This window comes from Herpailurus yagouaroundi, unplaced genomic scaffold (genome assembly GCF_014898765.1).
Source record: "Herpailurus yagouaroundi ecotype Mexico unplaced genomic scaffold, PumYag 355, whole genome shotgun sequence".
NCBI classification, from domain to species: domain Eukaryota; kingdom Metazoa; phylum Chordata; class Mammalia; order Carnivora; family Felidae; genus Herpailurus; species Herpailurus yagouaroundi.
Genome location: NW_024412572.1, coordinates 97806 through 115223, shown reverse-complemented (window position 1 = coordinate 115223; position 17418 = coordinate 97806). Strand labels below are relative to the sequence as shown.

The 17418-nt window shown below is 42.6% G+C and overlaps 1 protein-coding gene across 1 annotated transcript in view; it reads right to left on the bottom strand.

The window, feature by feature from the left end:
* Positions 1 to 1779: 1779 nt before the first annotated feature.
* LOC121022091 (alpha-2-macroglobulin-like) overlaps positions 1780 to 17418 on the bottom strand; it is a 47538-nt gene continuing 31899 nt past the window's right edge. Inside the window, exons 23-36 of the mRNA XM_040462980.1 lie at positions 15508 to 15591; positions 15047 to 15223; positions 14434 to 14521; positions 12546 to 12702; positions 12167 to 12241; positions 11083 to 11263; positions 9296 to 9519; positions 7781 to 7999; positions 7219 to 7346; positions 6046 to 6136; positions 4615 to 4683; positions 2997 to 3099; positions 2259 to 2300; positions 1780 to 1922 (exon numbers count right to left, since the gene is read on the bottom strand). Of these exons, the coding sequence (XP_040318914.1) occupies positions 1906 to 1922; positions 2259 to 2300; positions 2997 to 3099; positions 4615 to 4683; positions 6046 to 6136; positions 7219 to 7346; positions 7781 to 7999; positions 9296 to 9519; positions 11083 to 11263; positions 12167 to 12241; positions 12546 to 12702; positions 14434 to 14521; positions 15047 to 15223; positions 15508 to 15591 (1655 nt within the window). The 3' untranslated portion in view covers positions 1780 to 1905. The remainder of the gene's footprint in view (positions 1923 to 2258; positions 2301 to 2996; positions 3100 to 4614; positions 4684 to 6045; positions 6137 to 7218; positions 7347 to 7780; positions 8000 to 9295; positions 9520 to 11082; positions 11264 to 12166; positions 12242 to 12545; positions 12703 to 14433; positions 14522 to 15046; positions 15224 to 15507; positions 15592 to 17418) is intronic.

The window sequence follows — 17418 nt, the reverse complement described above, 5'->3', positions numbered from 1 at the left end:
GGGCAGGGCAGAGGGAGAGGGAGAGAGAGAATCTTAAGCAGACTCCACACTCAGTGCGGAGCTTAACATGGGGCTCCATCTCACGGCCATGAGATCATGACCTGATCCGAAATCAAGAGTTGGTCGCATAACTGACTGAGCTGCTACCCAGGCACCTCTCGGCTTTGCTTTCTTGTGGTTAACTGCTCTCCGGGTGTATTGTTACCCTTACTCAGAAACGACCTTGAGCGTCTCCAGTTTTGCATAGATTTCCCTTGAAGAAGTCATGGGATTATTGACAGGCTTTAAAAGATCGTTTCAATAAAGAGCTACCATTTAGGTTTTGGACGTTTTTGTGTGTCGAGAACGAGATTAAGCACACTGCTCGCAGCTGTCTCGTGAGGTAGTCGCTGTTTCTAGGCCCGTTTCGCAGATGAACCGGAAGTGACTGCTGGTTCCGGTCGGCACCGCTGTGCCCAGTGAGGTCCGTTATGTGGAGGACCTTTGGCTTTTCATCGTCACGCACGCTTGTGGAGGCTGATAATATTCTCCTTTTATACAGACCAGAAAACTGAGTTGTGAGAGGCAGTAAGTGCTGGGTAAGATTACATAGGTGCTAAATGCCAGAGTTGGATGTTGAGACCATCCCGCTTTCCACATCTTTGGAAACACATGCTTTTCCCACCACTCCACGCTGAAAATTATATAAAATATGGAAGGGAGGTGAGTCTCCAAAGAGGGAAACCCTGACCACTTCACCGTTAGGATAATCATTTCTTCCCTGTGTTTTTGGAAGGATTTTAGCTTGGTCCTGGGTATCGAATTTGTGCTGAATACATTTTGTGCTCCCTCGGCCCTGTGAGGTTTTCAGTGAGGGGCCTCCGCAGTGATATTGCAGCTTTGCAAGTGGTTTGGAATTCATGTAGGGTCGAGAGGGGGAGGCTGGAATGTATGGAGTTCAGTGATAGCTTTTATCTTTTACTTTGGCCCAGTCCAGAGTTAGAGCTCAGAATGCTTGAACTTCAAAGTCCTTTAAAGCTCTTAGCCGATACCATCCAAGCTTCTGTCAAGACTCCTAGGATTATTCCAGAGATTTCCACAAGCTCTTGAAGTCTCTGCTCCTCTAGCCACACAATAAATGATTTCAATACTTCCCACAAAGAAAATGTAGAGATTGGATATTGTGGGGATGCTGATTTCTGCCTCTGAATTGCTTCTTGAGTTTACACCTATGCTCTGATCCCGGCTCAAAGTTCTGGGGGAAAAAATGCTCCAATATAACACTCTTATTTGGGCTGCTGAGTTCTATAGATTTTTTATTTTAGAAGGACTCGTTTCTGATGTGTCACCCTTTCAGCATTTTTTAATCTGACATCCTTTATTGAAACCGATCACTTGTATCAATCAATGGCAGATTTGGTTCTGAGGCCATGTAATCCCAGTTCAGGTGAAGTTCTAACTAGTTATACTGCCTCCCAGTGTAACTTATCCAACATTGTATTTCATTATTTCCCTTTAATGTGGGAAGTCTTTTCTAGTCGAGACAGTCTTACTCTCCTAAAATGCACTCTGGCTTTTTCTTAGGGTATTCCTGTAACCAAACACCCTTCCCACTCTCCTAGTACATAATCCTTCTCCTGAAGCCCCAAGTGAAACCTACTCAGACCAATATCCCGGTAACATTTTTAATTTTCTGAAGTCCCTCAACCCTTGATTGCTATCAATGTTTAAGCTTAAGATCCTACTGGGAATTATATGGAAAGGTTATAAATGTTTATTGAATGAATGAGGAACCAGTGATAAAGATTGGCCAGAAAAAAAGGTTTATTCCTCAAATCTTCAGACATACAAAAATTCTTTTCTTCCACAGAGACCTGAGTCTGTGGAACAGATATTCCAGCAAAGCAGTTTTCATTGAAGTGGTCTTCAAGCATTTCCATGATCTGTGAGAGTGGAAAGAAGAGAAAATCAAGAGGGACATGGGTCTCCTGAGCAATGAATATTCTGTCCTTTAGATCTGGGTAGCACGGTGCCTAAGGAAACCTGATTAATATAGTGGGAAGTGAGGTTTATTACTTATAATTATTCAAAAAGTAACCCTATGGACTCTTTAAAGTTTGGCCATCAGTGACCTTTTCCCAACAAATGAAGTTTTCAGTAATAAGTTGAACTATGAGCAAGAGGGTATCTATGAAAACCATTTAGCCAGAATTTCATGTTATGGGAGGGACAAGCCAAAGGGGGTGTGACTGCATTTGGAAAGCGTGTGCGTTGCTTACCTTTGCTGCAAGGGGCACTGTACTCAGCAATTGCAAACTCATCTGAATGAAAACAAAAACCATTACGTGAAGTGAGAGGGATAGCAAACACCTGGGGGAGACAGGTCCCTTAAAAAATCTTTCCTTATGGGAAGACTTGGGTCAGAAACTTCCGCATCATCCATTTGATGCGTTGCTTGCGGTCTTCTGTTGCCAACTCTTCAAATACAGTGCGTTGTGTTTCTCTTTACCCTACGCTTCTGAAGGACAGTTCACATGTTATACTTCTTTAAATCTCACGGTGTCTTATCGTTGACTTATCTGAAGAAAAGGGAGCTAAATGTCCTACGGGTGGTTTGTATTAGTAATTGACATATTTATACAACTAGGAGTTTCTACGACGTACGTATAGAAGACAGAGAAGAATCAGACTTGATGGAGACAAAATGAAGTAAATAAGAAGAGTTAGTGTAATAAGGGGCCCCAATACAGTTCTCAAATCGAAATTTCTGTGATCAGAAAATTTAATTTCGAGGGGTGCATGGGTGGCTCAGTCAGTTGAGTGACCAACTCTTGATATTGGCTCAGGTCACGATCTCACGGTCGTGGGATCGAGCCCCGCCTCGGGCTCTGCACTGAGCGTGGAGTCTGCTTGGGATTCTCCCTCTTTCTCTCCCTCTGCCCCTCTCCCTGGTTTTCTGGCTCTCTCTAAAAATTAAAAAAAAAATTAATTTCTATGTGGAAGTTGTTCACACTTACCTGTCTCATAGTAATCGTAGACTTTCACTATGGCTGGCTTCAGATCTCTCACTGGGATATCTTGCAGAACCATGAAGGACAAGCTCAGTGTCTCATTGGTCACCTAGAAAGCAAAAGGGAATTAAAAGTTTTCTTCTGTCTTCTTCGAAGGAGTTTATTCATCTACTTTCTTGGGGGAAAAGAACCTTTTTTTTTTTTTTTTTTTATCAACTAACAGCACCCTTAAATTGCAGAAAGTTCCCAGAGTGAATGAAAAATTCCAAAATTTACCTTAAATAATCCGATCAATTCACATAGTCTTAAAAATAAATGCTAGTCCATGGGCTCTGTTTATAAGGGGTGAATGATATATGATTTTATTGATTGAATGGCCATGTCCATTTTTACATATCCAGAGATTTGGTATAATTTTACTTCCCTATCTTGTAGAAATACTGTGTCGACTCAAAAAGGAATATAAAAAATTGATCATTACAGCCTTGTTAAAATTTCATAAAACTTATAAACTATAACATCCACTAATATATGAATGCATAAATTATGTTACATTACACAACTATAAAGTGAGATTAGTTTATGGGTGGACTGATCTTATCGTTTTTTGGTACATCCTTGCTGAGATGGACAGTATTTTCTCCTTTTATATTGTTGATGTGCTGTTGATATAGTAATTGAGGTGTCCATTATATAATTGATATATTTGAGATATAATATATAATTGATATAGCAGCATCAACATAAGAATTGATGTTGATATAATTATGTAAAGAAGAAATCACTGGGTTTACCACTGGGTTTCTTCCTTACATTATTCAATACTTTCAAAATAGATTATGGACATAAAAAACACATTGTATAGAGAATTTCTTGCTTATGAGGCCTAGAAATATTCATATCCCAATATGATAATAAGCCATTTCTTCCCATTGTCTCACATGAAATGTGAATAAAGGAGAGGAGAATGTTTACTGGAATTAGTATTAGAACGCTCATTTAAAAAAAATGTTTATTTATTTTGAGAGAGACAGCACAAGCAGGGGAGGGGCAGAGAGAGAGGGAGAGAGTGAATCCCTCTGCTCAGCACAGAACTTGACACGGCGCTCGAACTCATGGACTGTGAGATCATGACCTGACTCAAAATCAAGAGCTGGACACTTAGCCCACCCAGGCACCCCTAGAATGCTCAAAGTTTTGCCATGAGGTGATGTCTCCAAAATGTCTTCGTTCACTTCCTTTAGAATGGGATTATTATAACTCCCTTAGAAGGAGGATTATCGGGGTGCCTGGGTGGCTCAGTCAGTTAAGCGTCTGACTTCGGCTCAGTTATTCGCTTTAAATGAATGACCATATGGGGCGCCTGGGTGGCTCAGTCGGTTGAGTGTCCGACTTTGGCTCAGGTCATGATCTCATGGTCTGGAGTTCGAGCCCCGCGTCGGGCTCTGTGCTGACAGCTCGGAGCCCGGAGCCTGCTTCGGATTCTGTATCTCCCTCTCTCTCTGCCCCTCCCCCACTCACACTCTGTCTCTCTCTCTCCTTCAAAAATAAATAAACATTAAAAAAAATTTTAGAAGAAGTATTATCTATATTGTTTTCACAACTAGAGTGGCAGGGCTCTCACCTTATCCAGATAAATCAAAACATGGTTGTTGCTGACTTCTGTTCGGTTCACGCGGTTAGATCTTTCAAGCTGGAGAAAATTAATACATCACAAATGTTAATAAGCAGATGAAGCCTCTGGGGAAACCAGAGAAAAGGAGAATTTGGATTACCAAATTAAGCCTGAGGGTAAAGCTGCTTCGAATGATTTTTGTAAGTAAAGATGAGAACGTTTTTATTTATTTTTTTTTTAAATTTTTTTAACGTTTATTTATTTTGGGGACAGAGAGAGACAGAGCATGAACGGGGGAGGGGCAGAGAGAGAGGGAGACACAGAATCGGAAGCAGGCTCCAGGCTCTGAGCCATCAGCCCAGAGCCTGACGCGGGCTCGAACTCACGGAACGCGAGATCGTGACCTGAGCTGAAGTCGGATGCTTAACCGACTCAGCCACCCAGGCGCCCCAATGATAATGTTTTTAAAGTAAAAATGAAAGATACTTGGGGGGCAGCATTTAATATTAGTATGGCACATGCCTATGTGTAAAGTTGATATATCTGCAGAAATGTGAAATAAATGTCCTAAACTTGAGAATTTTCCATATTTCAATGTTCAAGTTACATTCTATTCCTTCATGAAGGAGGTTTCCTTTTTCAACTGTTTTTTTTTTTTTAATTTTTTGCCTGCTCTAATTTATAGCAATCTCATTTTCCTCTGAACTTCTGTAATACTTCTAGTTTGTGCACGTCGGTTATTTTTCATAGATTTTTTCCACTGGTGCATAAGCTTTATCTTAAGAGTCTAAGCTCCAGGAATCTGCTGATATTCTTCTAGTACGTTGTGGCTTCTAGAAGAGAGCTGTTTGTGAAATGAGACACACAGTCCCTCCGGGGGTCATCAAAGCAGCGGATGAAAAGTCTGCTGCATCTGGCAAGGTCACCATGTCTGCCCGGAAGGCTCAGGGGACTAAATGAATATTATCCCTAATACCTGCCACCCTAGTCTTAATCAGTGGTGGAAGGATGGTCTCAGCACTGTTTGTCTCCGTTGGCCATTTGAGTTTGAAAGTAAGACTGGTTAATGATAATAATGCCTCGTAAAACCTTCAGAAGGAAGGGAGAATGTTTTGTGGACCATTCGTTTGTGTGTGTGGGTGTTTTAAGTTATTAGCTTTTTAAAATAAATACTTTTGAATGGGAACGACGTGATCAAAAACCTGTTCACAGAATTTTGAGATGCATGAAAACAGAGTTCCATGAGGAAAAAAGAAAAAAAATAAAAAAAACACCACACGTCAAAAAACCCATATACAAGCAGGCTAAATTGTATTTCTGATTTGGAGAAAGTACTAGCCTTTGGTAGAAGTTGATTTAAAATATTTTAAGATTTTCTTAGCCTGGAGATACATAAAACATCAAATGAACTAGAGCCTCCTGGGCGTATGATAGACCTACCATTTTCACTGTTGGTTTCAGGGGAATGAAGCCAGATAGCATCTTCACATCAGTAATCACCATGTTGGTGGTGGGACGGCTCCCGGTGTAACTGAAGATTTGGGGGAGAAAGGAAATTAGGGTTTTCCGTGTTATTAAATATCCTTTTCTCCCATGTCCGCAGTAAGCCATCACAGCCCTCAATAGTACATGAAAGCCTTCCTAAATATCCCACCCAAGTGATAGGGAGCTTGTTAAAGCCACAGAGACCGGGCTTTACCCTAGATCTGATGAATCAGGATTTTACGTGTGTGGACTCGAGGTTCTGCAGTTTAAGGGAGCTCTGTGAGTGACGCATAGCTGGGCCTGCGACCGCTAATCTCTGCGCGTTATTTGTTACGTATACTTTTAACTTTTGTCCTGAACGGTGTCCCCAGCCAGGGTACAACATTCCTGTGGGCAGAAACGTTTTTTGGTAAGCCCTGGAGCTATTTGAATGTTGCTGTGCATGTATGCAAATCGATTATTTTGTGTGTAATCTGAGGTTTCCTTATTGTCGGTAGGAATTCTAACTACAGACGCACTACGTCCTTCTATTCAGACATTTTGGCAATCGGAGAGAGCAGGAACAATACGGAATTTCATTACAATAGGATGAACTCACTTACATTTAGAATTAAATCAGGAATTCGGGTCAGAGGCAAGGGTGAATGTTCTCTTGTTTTAGTGCTTATTGAGGGGACCTAACTTTTCAATTATGAGGTTTCACAATCACAGATCCTGGAGGCAGGGGAGGCACAACGCATATACCCCATCATGAAGCGATTCTGTATTGGCATGAGGACGCGTTGCTTTTTACAACAAATGTAGTGCAAACATTTATTGCCACGCCACTCAGCTTAACGGGAGTTCCGGTAAGAAGACTGGTTCTTTTTTTTTTTAACGTTTATTTATTTTCAGACCGAGAGAGACAGAGGATGAACGGGGGAGGGTCAGAGAGAGGGAGACACAGAATCCGAAACAGGGTCCAGGCTCTGAGCGGTCAGCACAGAGCCCGACGCGGGGCTCAAACTCACGGACGGCGAGATCATGACCTGAGCCGGAAGTCGGCCGCCTAACCGACCGAGCCACCCAGGCGCCCCTAGCAGACTGGTTCTTATACCCAGAATTAGACGATCCAGTCACAGGTCTTACCTGACATTCAGTGAGATCTGGAAGCTGGTGTGGGCTTTGGGTCCATCACAGGTTTGGGGCACAGTCTGTACATCCAAAGCAAACGGGGACTCTTCCTTTTCTGGCACAATATTGTATTTCAAGGATGTCTGTGGAACATCAAAGACAAAAATCTGTGTTCCCTCTGGTCACCAGAACTCCTCCAAGCTTCCTCAACTCGTTCTCTGGGTTGCCCTATCATTTGCTGAGTTAGGAATTTAAAAAAAAAAAATTTTTTTTTAATGTTTTATTTATTTTTGACAGAGAGAGAGAGAGAGAGAGAGAGAGAGAAAGAGACAGAGCATGAGTGGGGGAGGGGCAGAGAGAGAGAGGGAGACACAGAATCTGAAACAGGCTCCGGGCTCTGAGCCGTCAGCACAGAGCCCGACTCGAGGCTCGAACTCGTAGACCGTGAGATCATGACCTGAGCCGAAGTCGGAAGCTCAACCCCACTGAGCCACCCAGGCGCCCCGCTGAGTTAGGGATTTTTTAGCGAGGACTGTTCCGGTGGGCCCTCTGACCCCATGTGCCCCAAGAGTCTCACCTGGAGGTAGACACATCCTTCTCCTGTCACTGTCATGGTGTATTCTCCAGGCACCTTTGGCAATGAAGTCCGCTGCAGTAACAGGCGGTTGTTGCTGTCCACTTGGAATGTTTCGAAAACCGTCCCTGAGTATTGGATGGTCACCTGTGCAGGCTTCCCAGTTCCGGTGAAAGTGGCTTCCCCATACTTGGACAAGGCATGGAGAGCCACCACTGTGTCCTAGAAAAGACGAGTGAGAGAACCTGTGTAGGCTCAGTAACCTTTTGAGGGCCCAAAGGCATGTCGACGAGATGGGCCTTGACGTCCTCCTTCCTGCTTCCTTCGCTACTTAAATAACGGAGTTCTAATTTCCAGATTGATTAGAATCCTTAGATAGATAACAGAAGCATAACATCCACATATCTGCCTCGGACTGTATGCGTTAGAGGCTTCTTTTATTTCTCAGAAAATTGATCTTTTCCTATGGATGAATGTTTGTGGGATATGGGCTGTGGAAAGTATATGTGAATGGGAATCATTCATTGGCATTAGCTATTTGTCTAAGATGTCTTACTTGATAATTGTGGTTATGTCTGCCATCACTCAACCAAAGATCAGTCTGCCTCTCACCCCACATTAAACTCTGCTCTGTTGCTGAGTTCGGTGCCCTGAGAAAACCCAAGGTCCTTTGCAGCCATGATCAGGGGCATGCTTAATTATAATTATCTTCTTGATTTATTGGCATTTTTTGGCTCTCCTTTTTTTTTTTTTTTACCACAAGTCTGGATTCCTCCCACCCTTGCATGCCATCTTCTCAATTCTCAAATCTTCTCAGCATTGAACCTGAATGACATTCTTTAAACAATAGATTTAAGAAAGAGTAACTGTTGTCATAAAAGTATTCCGTGTTTTCCCCATTCATATGGAAAAATAAGCCTAAATTCTCTGAAAATAACACTTCCTGCTGTGTACCTATTGACGGATTTTTTTTTAGATAGTCTTACAATGTTGGCAATAATAAAGCAAGTTCTTCATGCTGCTGGTGAACAAATATTTGTATAGCAAAGGGTGAATAGTGGAAGCATAAAATGTGTCAGCTTCAAAATAAGCCGGTTAAAGGGGACCTTTGAATGCAGAGATTTGCAAGGAGAGCTTTTTTGGGTTTTGAGTGGCGCTCCTGAGAACTGTTTGAAACTGTTCAAACTGTTTGAAACTGTTTCCAACTGTTGTTTGAAAGGGACTCTTAGAACTTCCAGAAGATTCCTGAAGGTAGGTTTTTAAAAGCCATTCTGCTGTGGCCATTGCACATAGGGTCTCACTTCTTTAGGGAGGTAGAGTTTTTATTGGCAGGAGGGGACTGTGATGATAACACTTTGACTTTGAGTTTTCTTTATTTCTCGCTCTCCCTGAATACTCATCGTATTTTCCTCATTTCGAGTTATCCGCATCCTCATTTTTCCCTCTTGCATGTGTTTATATCTTGTTCAGAACTTTTGTTCCCTGAAGGTGAAGCAAAAGTTTCTGGCAGACACAGACCTGGGTGGACGAGAAGCCCCCGTGGGCATTCTGTTGCTTTAGGATCCAGCTCACAATGCCCGTGTCCAAAGTCAGGTCCTCGGAGGTCGGGCTGGGCTGGGCCGTGAGGTGAGCGAGGAGCACGTAGGACGTCATCTCCACCTCAGCTGAGGGAGCCTGGGGCTGATAAAGATGCCCCACTGGTGCCTTGGGTTTCTGAGGTCGCTCCCAGTGGATGGAATTGTCTGGAGATGAGAAAAAGAGATTTGTGAGTAACCACATATTCATATCTAATTTAAGCCAGAGCTTAAGTGAAGGGTGCCTTCCAATTATATTCCCTTGGACCTTATCTAGATGCTTTTCCTTCTGCGTAAACCTGAACGTGGTTTGTTTCAGCCAGCCTAAGGCGGAAAATGTTGCTGAGTCGTAAGCCCACAGCCAACGAAGTTGTCAAACGGTGGCTATGGTTGGGTCGTTGGGGAGAAATTGCAGAGCAAGTTCGCTCCCTGACTGTGGGGGTTGCTTGTTTCTGATGTTATCCAGGCCTTATCTGGGCTTTGTGAAATTTTCTATAAATTTTCCTATTGAGATTTCTTGTGAGGATCGCAGATGACATGAGATAATGGAGTTCGCACTCATTAGGGTGCGAACAGTACCCTAATAACAGTACAAAATAACAGTAATCCTTAAGGTAACCAAAGGCTGACCAGGGTGTGACCTAACGGGAACCGATTTAAACTGCTGTGGGAAGTAAATTACGCTGCGGAGTAAATCGCAATTTGGGAACATCCAGCAAAGGGGAAGATGTGTTTCGCCTACGAATCAGCGATTCACTTCTGGAAGTAGAACCTACAGGAACTCACACCCACGCACAAGGAGACAGACACATAGGTGAGTATTCACTGCAGCACGGTTTGCAATAGCAACAAATAAGAAACAACACCTATGACGAGAGACTCTTTAATATAAGTTATGAGTTACCTATATTTTGCACTATATTATGCGGCAGCGAAAATAATGAATTAGAGCTATAGGCCCTCAGTAGGGGACTCCTGTTAGCACAATGTGGAACTTAAAAAACAAAAGGCAGACAAACAGACAAGAAAACAAGATGCAGAAATACTCAAAAGTGTGATACTGTTGGTTTAAGGATGAAGAACACATCAAAATTCTGAATATTGTTTAGGAATATAGGTGGAGTAAAAATAAAGCTATCCATAGAAATGGTAATGACAAATTCAGGGTAATGGTCACCTTTGGGGGTGAGAGGGGCACACAGAATTTTTCCTGCATTGGTAATTTTGTATTTCTTAAGCTGGGAGGGAAGTATAAAGTGGTTTGCTGATTATCCTTTATGCCTTTTTGTATATCTGAAACCTTCCCGATACATTTTAAGAATAAACACGTAACGGCACCGTTAAGGCAGAAAGGTAGAATATATTTTATTGGATAAAATATTACCATTTGCATTTTATTTTCTATTTTTTCGACCTGAGCAGGGGAGGGGGCAGAGTAAATACTATTATTACCCCCATCTTACTGATGAAGGAACTGAAACATAGACGAGTTAAGCGACTTGCCCAAGGTCACACTGTTAAACTGTTCTGGAGCCAGTCTCCAGAGGCTGAGCTTCTCACGACTACAGTGCACCTGCCTCTTATCTTTTGGTGTGTGACTTGCTTAAGAAGTTCCAGATTTTATGGTGATAGAGACAAAAGAAGAGAGGGGAAAGTGATCACAGGAGGTAGGTGGGGGGGGGGGGTTTGAGGTACGGTTCTTGATACAGAGAAGGCAAGATGTTTGCTCACCTTCCTTCACAGCTTCCTCATTAAGTAAGTGGAGTATCTCCTTGCTCCTGTCCTGGTTACCTACCAGGGCAAAAGCATAGGCCAACAGTGCCTTGGTGTAGACGTGCTTTTCATGGGGTCCTTCCTTTGCTGAATTCCAGGCTGACTCCAAGCAGAACAGGGCATTGCGCACAACAGTGTGCTGAGGGGGGAAAACAAGGAGGGAACCGAGCTATGTGAACAGGGACACTGGCTTTCCCAGGTAAACGCGGATCATTTTCCAAATGCATGTGTCCGTCTGTTCTCGTTCTTTTCCTTCTTTCTTTCTTTCTTTTTTTTTAACGTTTATTTATTTTGAGAGCACTCGGGAGGGTGAGAGAGGGGCAGAGAGAGAGGGAGACACAGAGAATCCCAAGCAGGCTCCATGCTGTCGGTGCAGAGCCCGACTTGGGGCTTGATGTCGTGAACCGCGAGATCATGACCTGAGCTGAAATCAAGAGTGAGGCGCTTGGGGCGCCTGGGTGGCGCAGTCGGTTAAGCGTCCGACTTCAGCCAGGTCACGATCTCGTGGTCCGTGAGTTCGAGCCCCGCGTCAGGCTCTGGGCTGATGGCTCGGAGCCTGGAGCCTGTTTCCGATTCTGTGTCTCCCTCTCTCTCTGCCCCTCCCCCGTTCATGCTCTGTCTCTCTCTGTCCCAAAAATAAATAAAAACGTTGAAAAAAAAAAAAAGAGTGAGGCGCTTAACCTACTGAGCCACCCAGGCGCCCCCATCTGTTGTCATTTTTATGGAGAGAGAGAATAGTATTTTTTATGTTATTATTACATTCGTAAGGCAGGAGCACAGACCATATTTTTAGAACTCATTTTGTATGTACGTATGGCGCCAGTGGGAGGTCTTAGGGGAGAAATAGCTTAGGGGGCATCCCTGGGATAGTGTATATCTTTCTTAACGGATGGACCACATTTCCTATTGATCCGAGAAGCATTGGCATGGCATAGAAGGAAAGCTGACACCTGGCTTTTAGTAAGGTGGTATTTCTGACAGCAGGGCAGCAGTTTCATTGTGTCCAAACTATGCCTCAGCAGGGGAATGAGGTGGTACCTACAGTGGCGGGGAGAGGAATCTCCAGAAGAGCAATGGTGATGTAGGCAGAAAGGGTCACTTCGTCTTCCACTCCACCCTGTAAGTGTGGGGGGGGTAGAGAGAGAGATCTGATTAATTGAACTTCCGAGAATGCTCTTAATCAGCTCCTGGGTGTCATGGAATGTATCCTTACTCGTCTGCATCCCCAGGGGGCAAATTAGCACAAGCAACCTACGTTCCATCCCCTCTTTCTTGGCACCATCCGGGATCTATCTATCAATCTATCTATCTATCTATCTATCTATCTATCTATCTATTATTTGTCTTTCCTAAGGAATTCCTATATTATCCTTGTAGACATCAGAATGGACAGATAAAAGCTAACTCCACTAACACCTCACCTTAATGGCATTGTTGAGCAGAGACCCAGAGCTCCTGAAACAGCCATTGTCCTTCTGCTTTTGGGAGAGCCAGGTGAGGGCTTGGGTGATGTGTGCTTCATCAATGAAGATGTAGGCTCGAGCCTGGGCAAAAGTCTTCAGTACAAAGGCGGTAAGCCTGAGCAGGAGGGAGGCGATGGTGATGTTTATGTTGTGACAATAGTTTTATAACTGTGTCACGGTGACAGGCTTCATCGGACACCATTTACATTGATGTGAGTCACCTGACCGGTATTCACGTGTATTTAGAACTCCCATCTCCTTTAGACTGCTTGATTAATCTGCTAAATCTGGTAATTTCGTTGCTGACTCATTTTCTCTTTGCAACAGCGAGTAACGTTCTAATGTTCTTCTAATGTTACTTATCTTTACTTATTTGAGTAAGGTTTTCCATCTTTCTTCTCTTTAGAGACTTCCTTCTGTAGATGGCAGAATCTTCTACGGAAAATTGTGGTAACTTCTAACTGCTTTGCTTTGCCTTAGGGATTTTAAAACAATGTTTCATGTCACTGGGTCCCCCTCATTTCTTTCTTCCTATGAGTGAATTTATTCTCAGTCAAGATGAGTATGATCTAAAAACCCACCACAAGTGGAAGTTAACGTGGTTTATCTAAAAGTTATGTGATACGTTCACTGGCCATATTATTTAAAAACTCATGGTTATGGGAGCGATTTTAGAAAAAAATAGCCATTTAAAAATAGCTATCATATTATTATTGTTATTTTTTTTTAAATTTTAAATGTTTATTGAATTTTTTGAAGGAGAGAGAGACAGAGCATGAGCGGGGGAGGGGCAGAGAGAGAGAGAGACACGGAGACACAGAATCCGAAGCAGGCTCCAGGCTCCCAGCTGTCAGCACAGAGCCTGACGTGGGGCTTGAGCTCATGGACTGTGAGATCATGACTGACCAGAAGTCGGATGCTTAACTGACAGCCACCCAGGCACCCCAATTTCATTACTATTTTTAACCGATTTTAATTTTAAGTAATCTCTACACCCAACATGGGGCTGAACTTAACAACGTGAAGTCAACTATTGCATGCTCTACTGATTCAGCCAGCCAGGTGCCCCCCAAAGACATCTATTTTATTTTATTATTATTATTTAAAAATTTTACTTTATTTTTTAGAAGTTTATTTATTTATTTTGAGAAAGAGAGAGAGAGAGAGAGCACGCACGAGTCAGGGAGGGACAGAGAGAGAGGCACGGAGACAGAATCCCAAGCTGGCTCTGAGCTGTCAGTGCAGAGCCTGATTCGGGGCTCAGATTCACAAACCATGAGATCATGACCTGAGCCAAAATCAAGAGTCGGGCGCTTAACCGACTGAGCCACACAAGCGCCGCCCACCCCCCCCAGAATAGCTATTTTATTTTTTTTTAAATTTTTTTTTCCAACATGTATTTATTTTTTGGGACAGAGAGAGACAGAGCATGAACGGGGGAGGGGCAGAGAGAGAGGGAGACACAGAATCGGAAACAGGCTCCAGGCTCCGAGCCATCAGCCCAGAGCCTGACGCGGGGCTCGAACTCACGAACGCGAGATCGTGACCTGGCTGAAGTCGGACGCTCAACCGACTGCGCCACCCAGGCGCCCCCAGAATAGCTATTTTAGAAAGGATATGCTTGGTGTTATTAACAGGATGAATCTTGGGGACAGATCTAATATCCATGTATTTGAATGTCAACCTTTCTGGTGGTTACCTCGCTGGTCTTGGTATAGGTACTGAGCATAACCAACTACAGGTTTAATAATACATATGTGATAAGGTTACTGTGAATATACTTGTGATAATACATGTAAGAGAGCTGGTATGGAAATAGGAGCTCAAAAAACTGTCTATTCCTTACCAGGTATTGCCCTCATTCTTGCCATATTTCTCCCCAAAGGTGCTATAGGAGCCATCATGGTGCTTATAGGTCAGCTGTCTCTGGTAACCTGGAATAGAAGGTTAATGAAACAGTACGACAGACGGCATGTGTTTTGGCCAGAAAAATTATCAAAATGCCTCGGTCTCTGCTGATGGTTCTTTCTTTTAAAAAAATTTTAAAAGAGCATTTATTTATTTTTGAGAGAGAGAGCACACAAGTGGGAGAGGGGCAGAGAGAGAGAGAGAGAGAGGGACAGAGGATCCCAGGCGGGCTCTGCACTGACAGCGGAGAGCCTGATGTGGGGCTTGAATCCACGAACTGCGAGAGTCTGACCATCTGGCGTCCCTTTGGTGATATTTCTTAAATTTTGCTGTCCTATGTTAGAAGGGTCTGAGTTCTAAACATTAATGGGAAGTTGGACCCTGGATAGTTACCGTAAAATTAGCGGTCACAGCATGCGTACCAAAGTAACTATGATACTATGAGAAGCCAACATACCATAGAACCGATAAGTAATTCAAGCCTATTGGGAAATCCAGTGTATTGTTAAAATGACTCGGTGAAGTTTCCACTTACTTGTTTAATCACTCACCGGTATTGAGGTAGCCAATGGCCTTGGACTTGACCTCTGGAGTCAGCTGTTGTGTCTTATTTAGATAATTCAGAACATAGATGTTAGGAGCAAAGAGGACCATATTCTGTTCCCCACAGCCATAGGGCATTTGGAGGAGATTTTGTATATTTTGCATGGCAGAGCCCAAGATGTCTCCTAGGGAATGGAAGAGATGGGACATCATAAGTCTTCTAGATTATAATCTATCCGAATCCTTAAGAAGAAAGGAATAATTTTAGGAAGGTTGAAAAATGAAGATTTGGGGCAAGGGTGAGTTGTCCAGGGACAGGAGGAGTATGATTGGGAGCAATGAACAAGCCCAAAGACAGAGGGAAGACTGAAGTTGAAATTAGAGTTGTTATTTTGAGGGAGTATTTATGGAAAAGAAATACAGCAAAAACTGCCCATATAGTAGAATGATTCACAGGGACGGAGCTCACCCAATACCGAGATGGAGGCTCGGGCAGATTCTTCTACCACGTTCTGTGGCAGCTTCAGAGATAATTGTTCAGACACTCCGGTATCTAGAGAAACACACAAGCCATAATGAAAATAATGCTCCTGCGGAGCTCCAAAACACAGAAGCCAGACAATGCCTTATACTTCCGAAAAGTTGTCCCTCTTTCAGTATTTCCCTTAAAAAAAAAAAAAAAAAAAAAAAAAAAAAATATATATATATATATATATATATATATATATATAATCTTAAATGTGTACAAATGGGATTCTGAGATTTCTAGAAATTCTTCTTCCCCATCCCTCTTTTCCCCCATGTATTTAGAGTGCATTCCAAACAAGGCTACAAATTGACAAGTGCCCATGATGTTGTGACTCCGTCGTAACCATCCCGTGGCTGGCATGAGATGGTTATCACAAAGATGATCAGTTTAGCGTCTATTCCTAACCTCCTTACTCGACACTTGTATGAAAAACCCCCCTAATGTATACATAAGCAAAGGAAAAATCTCTGGGATTTCCAAATTCCGACAACAATGTCCTTACTGCCCTCAAATTTCACAGATAGGAAGATCATATTTTTATGGGGGCCCAAGACATGGGACTGGGGGTGAAGGTGAACAGTATCTGACTCACTGAATATAAAATAATTGCTGCTGCTAGGCATACATTTACTGCCATTTTAGGATTGGTAAATTTCATGACGATGAAAGAGAAATGTAGCATTTATCTTCATGCTGCATCCCCCTTCCTCATGAAATTACCATTGAAACTTTGGTCAAAGGGTACATTTTCAGTTATGCAGGAAGATTACACTGTAGAGATCTATTGTATAGAACAATGCCTGCTATTAACAATACCATACTGAACACTTAAATGCTTATTTGCTAATAGGATAGATCTCATACTAAGTGATCCTATCACACAAAAAATATGCTAATAAGTGAGTGGCAGGAAACTTCTGGAGGTGATGGATAGGTTTATAGTATAGATTGTGGTGACAGTCTTACAGGTGTATACTTATTTCCAAACTCATCAAGTTGTATACATTAATTATGTATGTTGTTAATTACATTTATATACACAGTTGTGTATCTAAATTTTAATTAAAAAAAATTTTTTTTTTCAACGTTTATTTATTTTTGGGACAGAGAGAGACAGAGCATGAGCGGGGGAGGGGCAGAGAGAGAGGGAGACACAGAATCGGAAACAGGCTCCAGGCTCTGGGCCATCAGCCCAGAGCCTGACGTGGGGCTCGAACTCACGGACTGCGAGATCATGACCTGGCTGAAGTCGGACGCTTAACCGACTGTGCCACCCAGGTGCCCCCTAAATTTTAATTTTAGATACACAACTATATATATAATATACAATTATATAATATATAATATATAATTACATAATATATAATTATATAATATGTAATATATAATTATATAATATATAATATATAACATAATATAATTATATATTATATATTATTTATATGTTAAAATTTTTTTTTAATGTTTTTTATGTATTCTTGAGAGATAGAGAGAAAGTGCATGTGCACACTTGCATGCAAGCATGGAGAGGCAGAGAGAGCGAATCCTAAGCAGGCAACATGGGGCTCGAACTCATGAAGCCTGAGATCATGACCTGACCCGATATCAAGAGTTGGATGGTGGGGCGCCTGGGTGGCTCAGTCGGTTGAGCGGCCGACTTCGGCTCAGGTCACCATCTCGCGGTCCGTGGGTTCGAGCCCCGCGTTGGGCTCCGTGCTGACAGCTCGGAGCCTGGAGCCTGTTTTGGATTCTGTGTCTCCCTCTCTCTGACCCTCCCCCGTTCATGCTCTGTCTCTCTCTGTCTCAAAAATAAATAAACGTTAAAAAAAAAAAAAAAAAAAGAGTTGGATG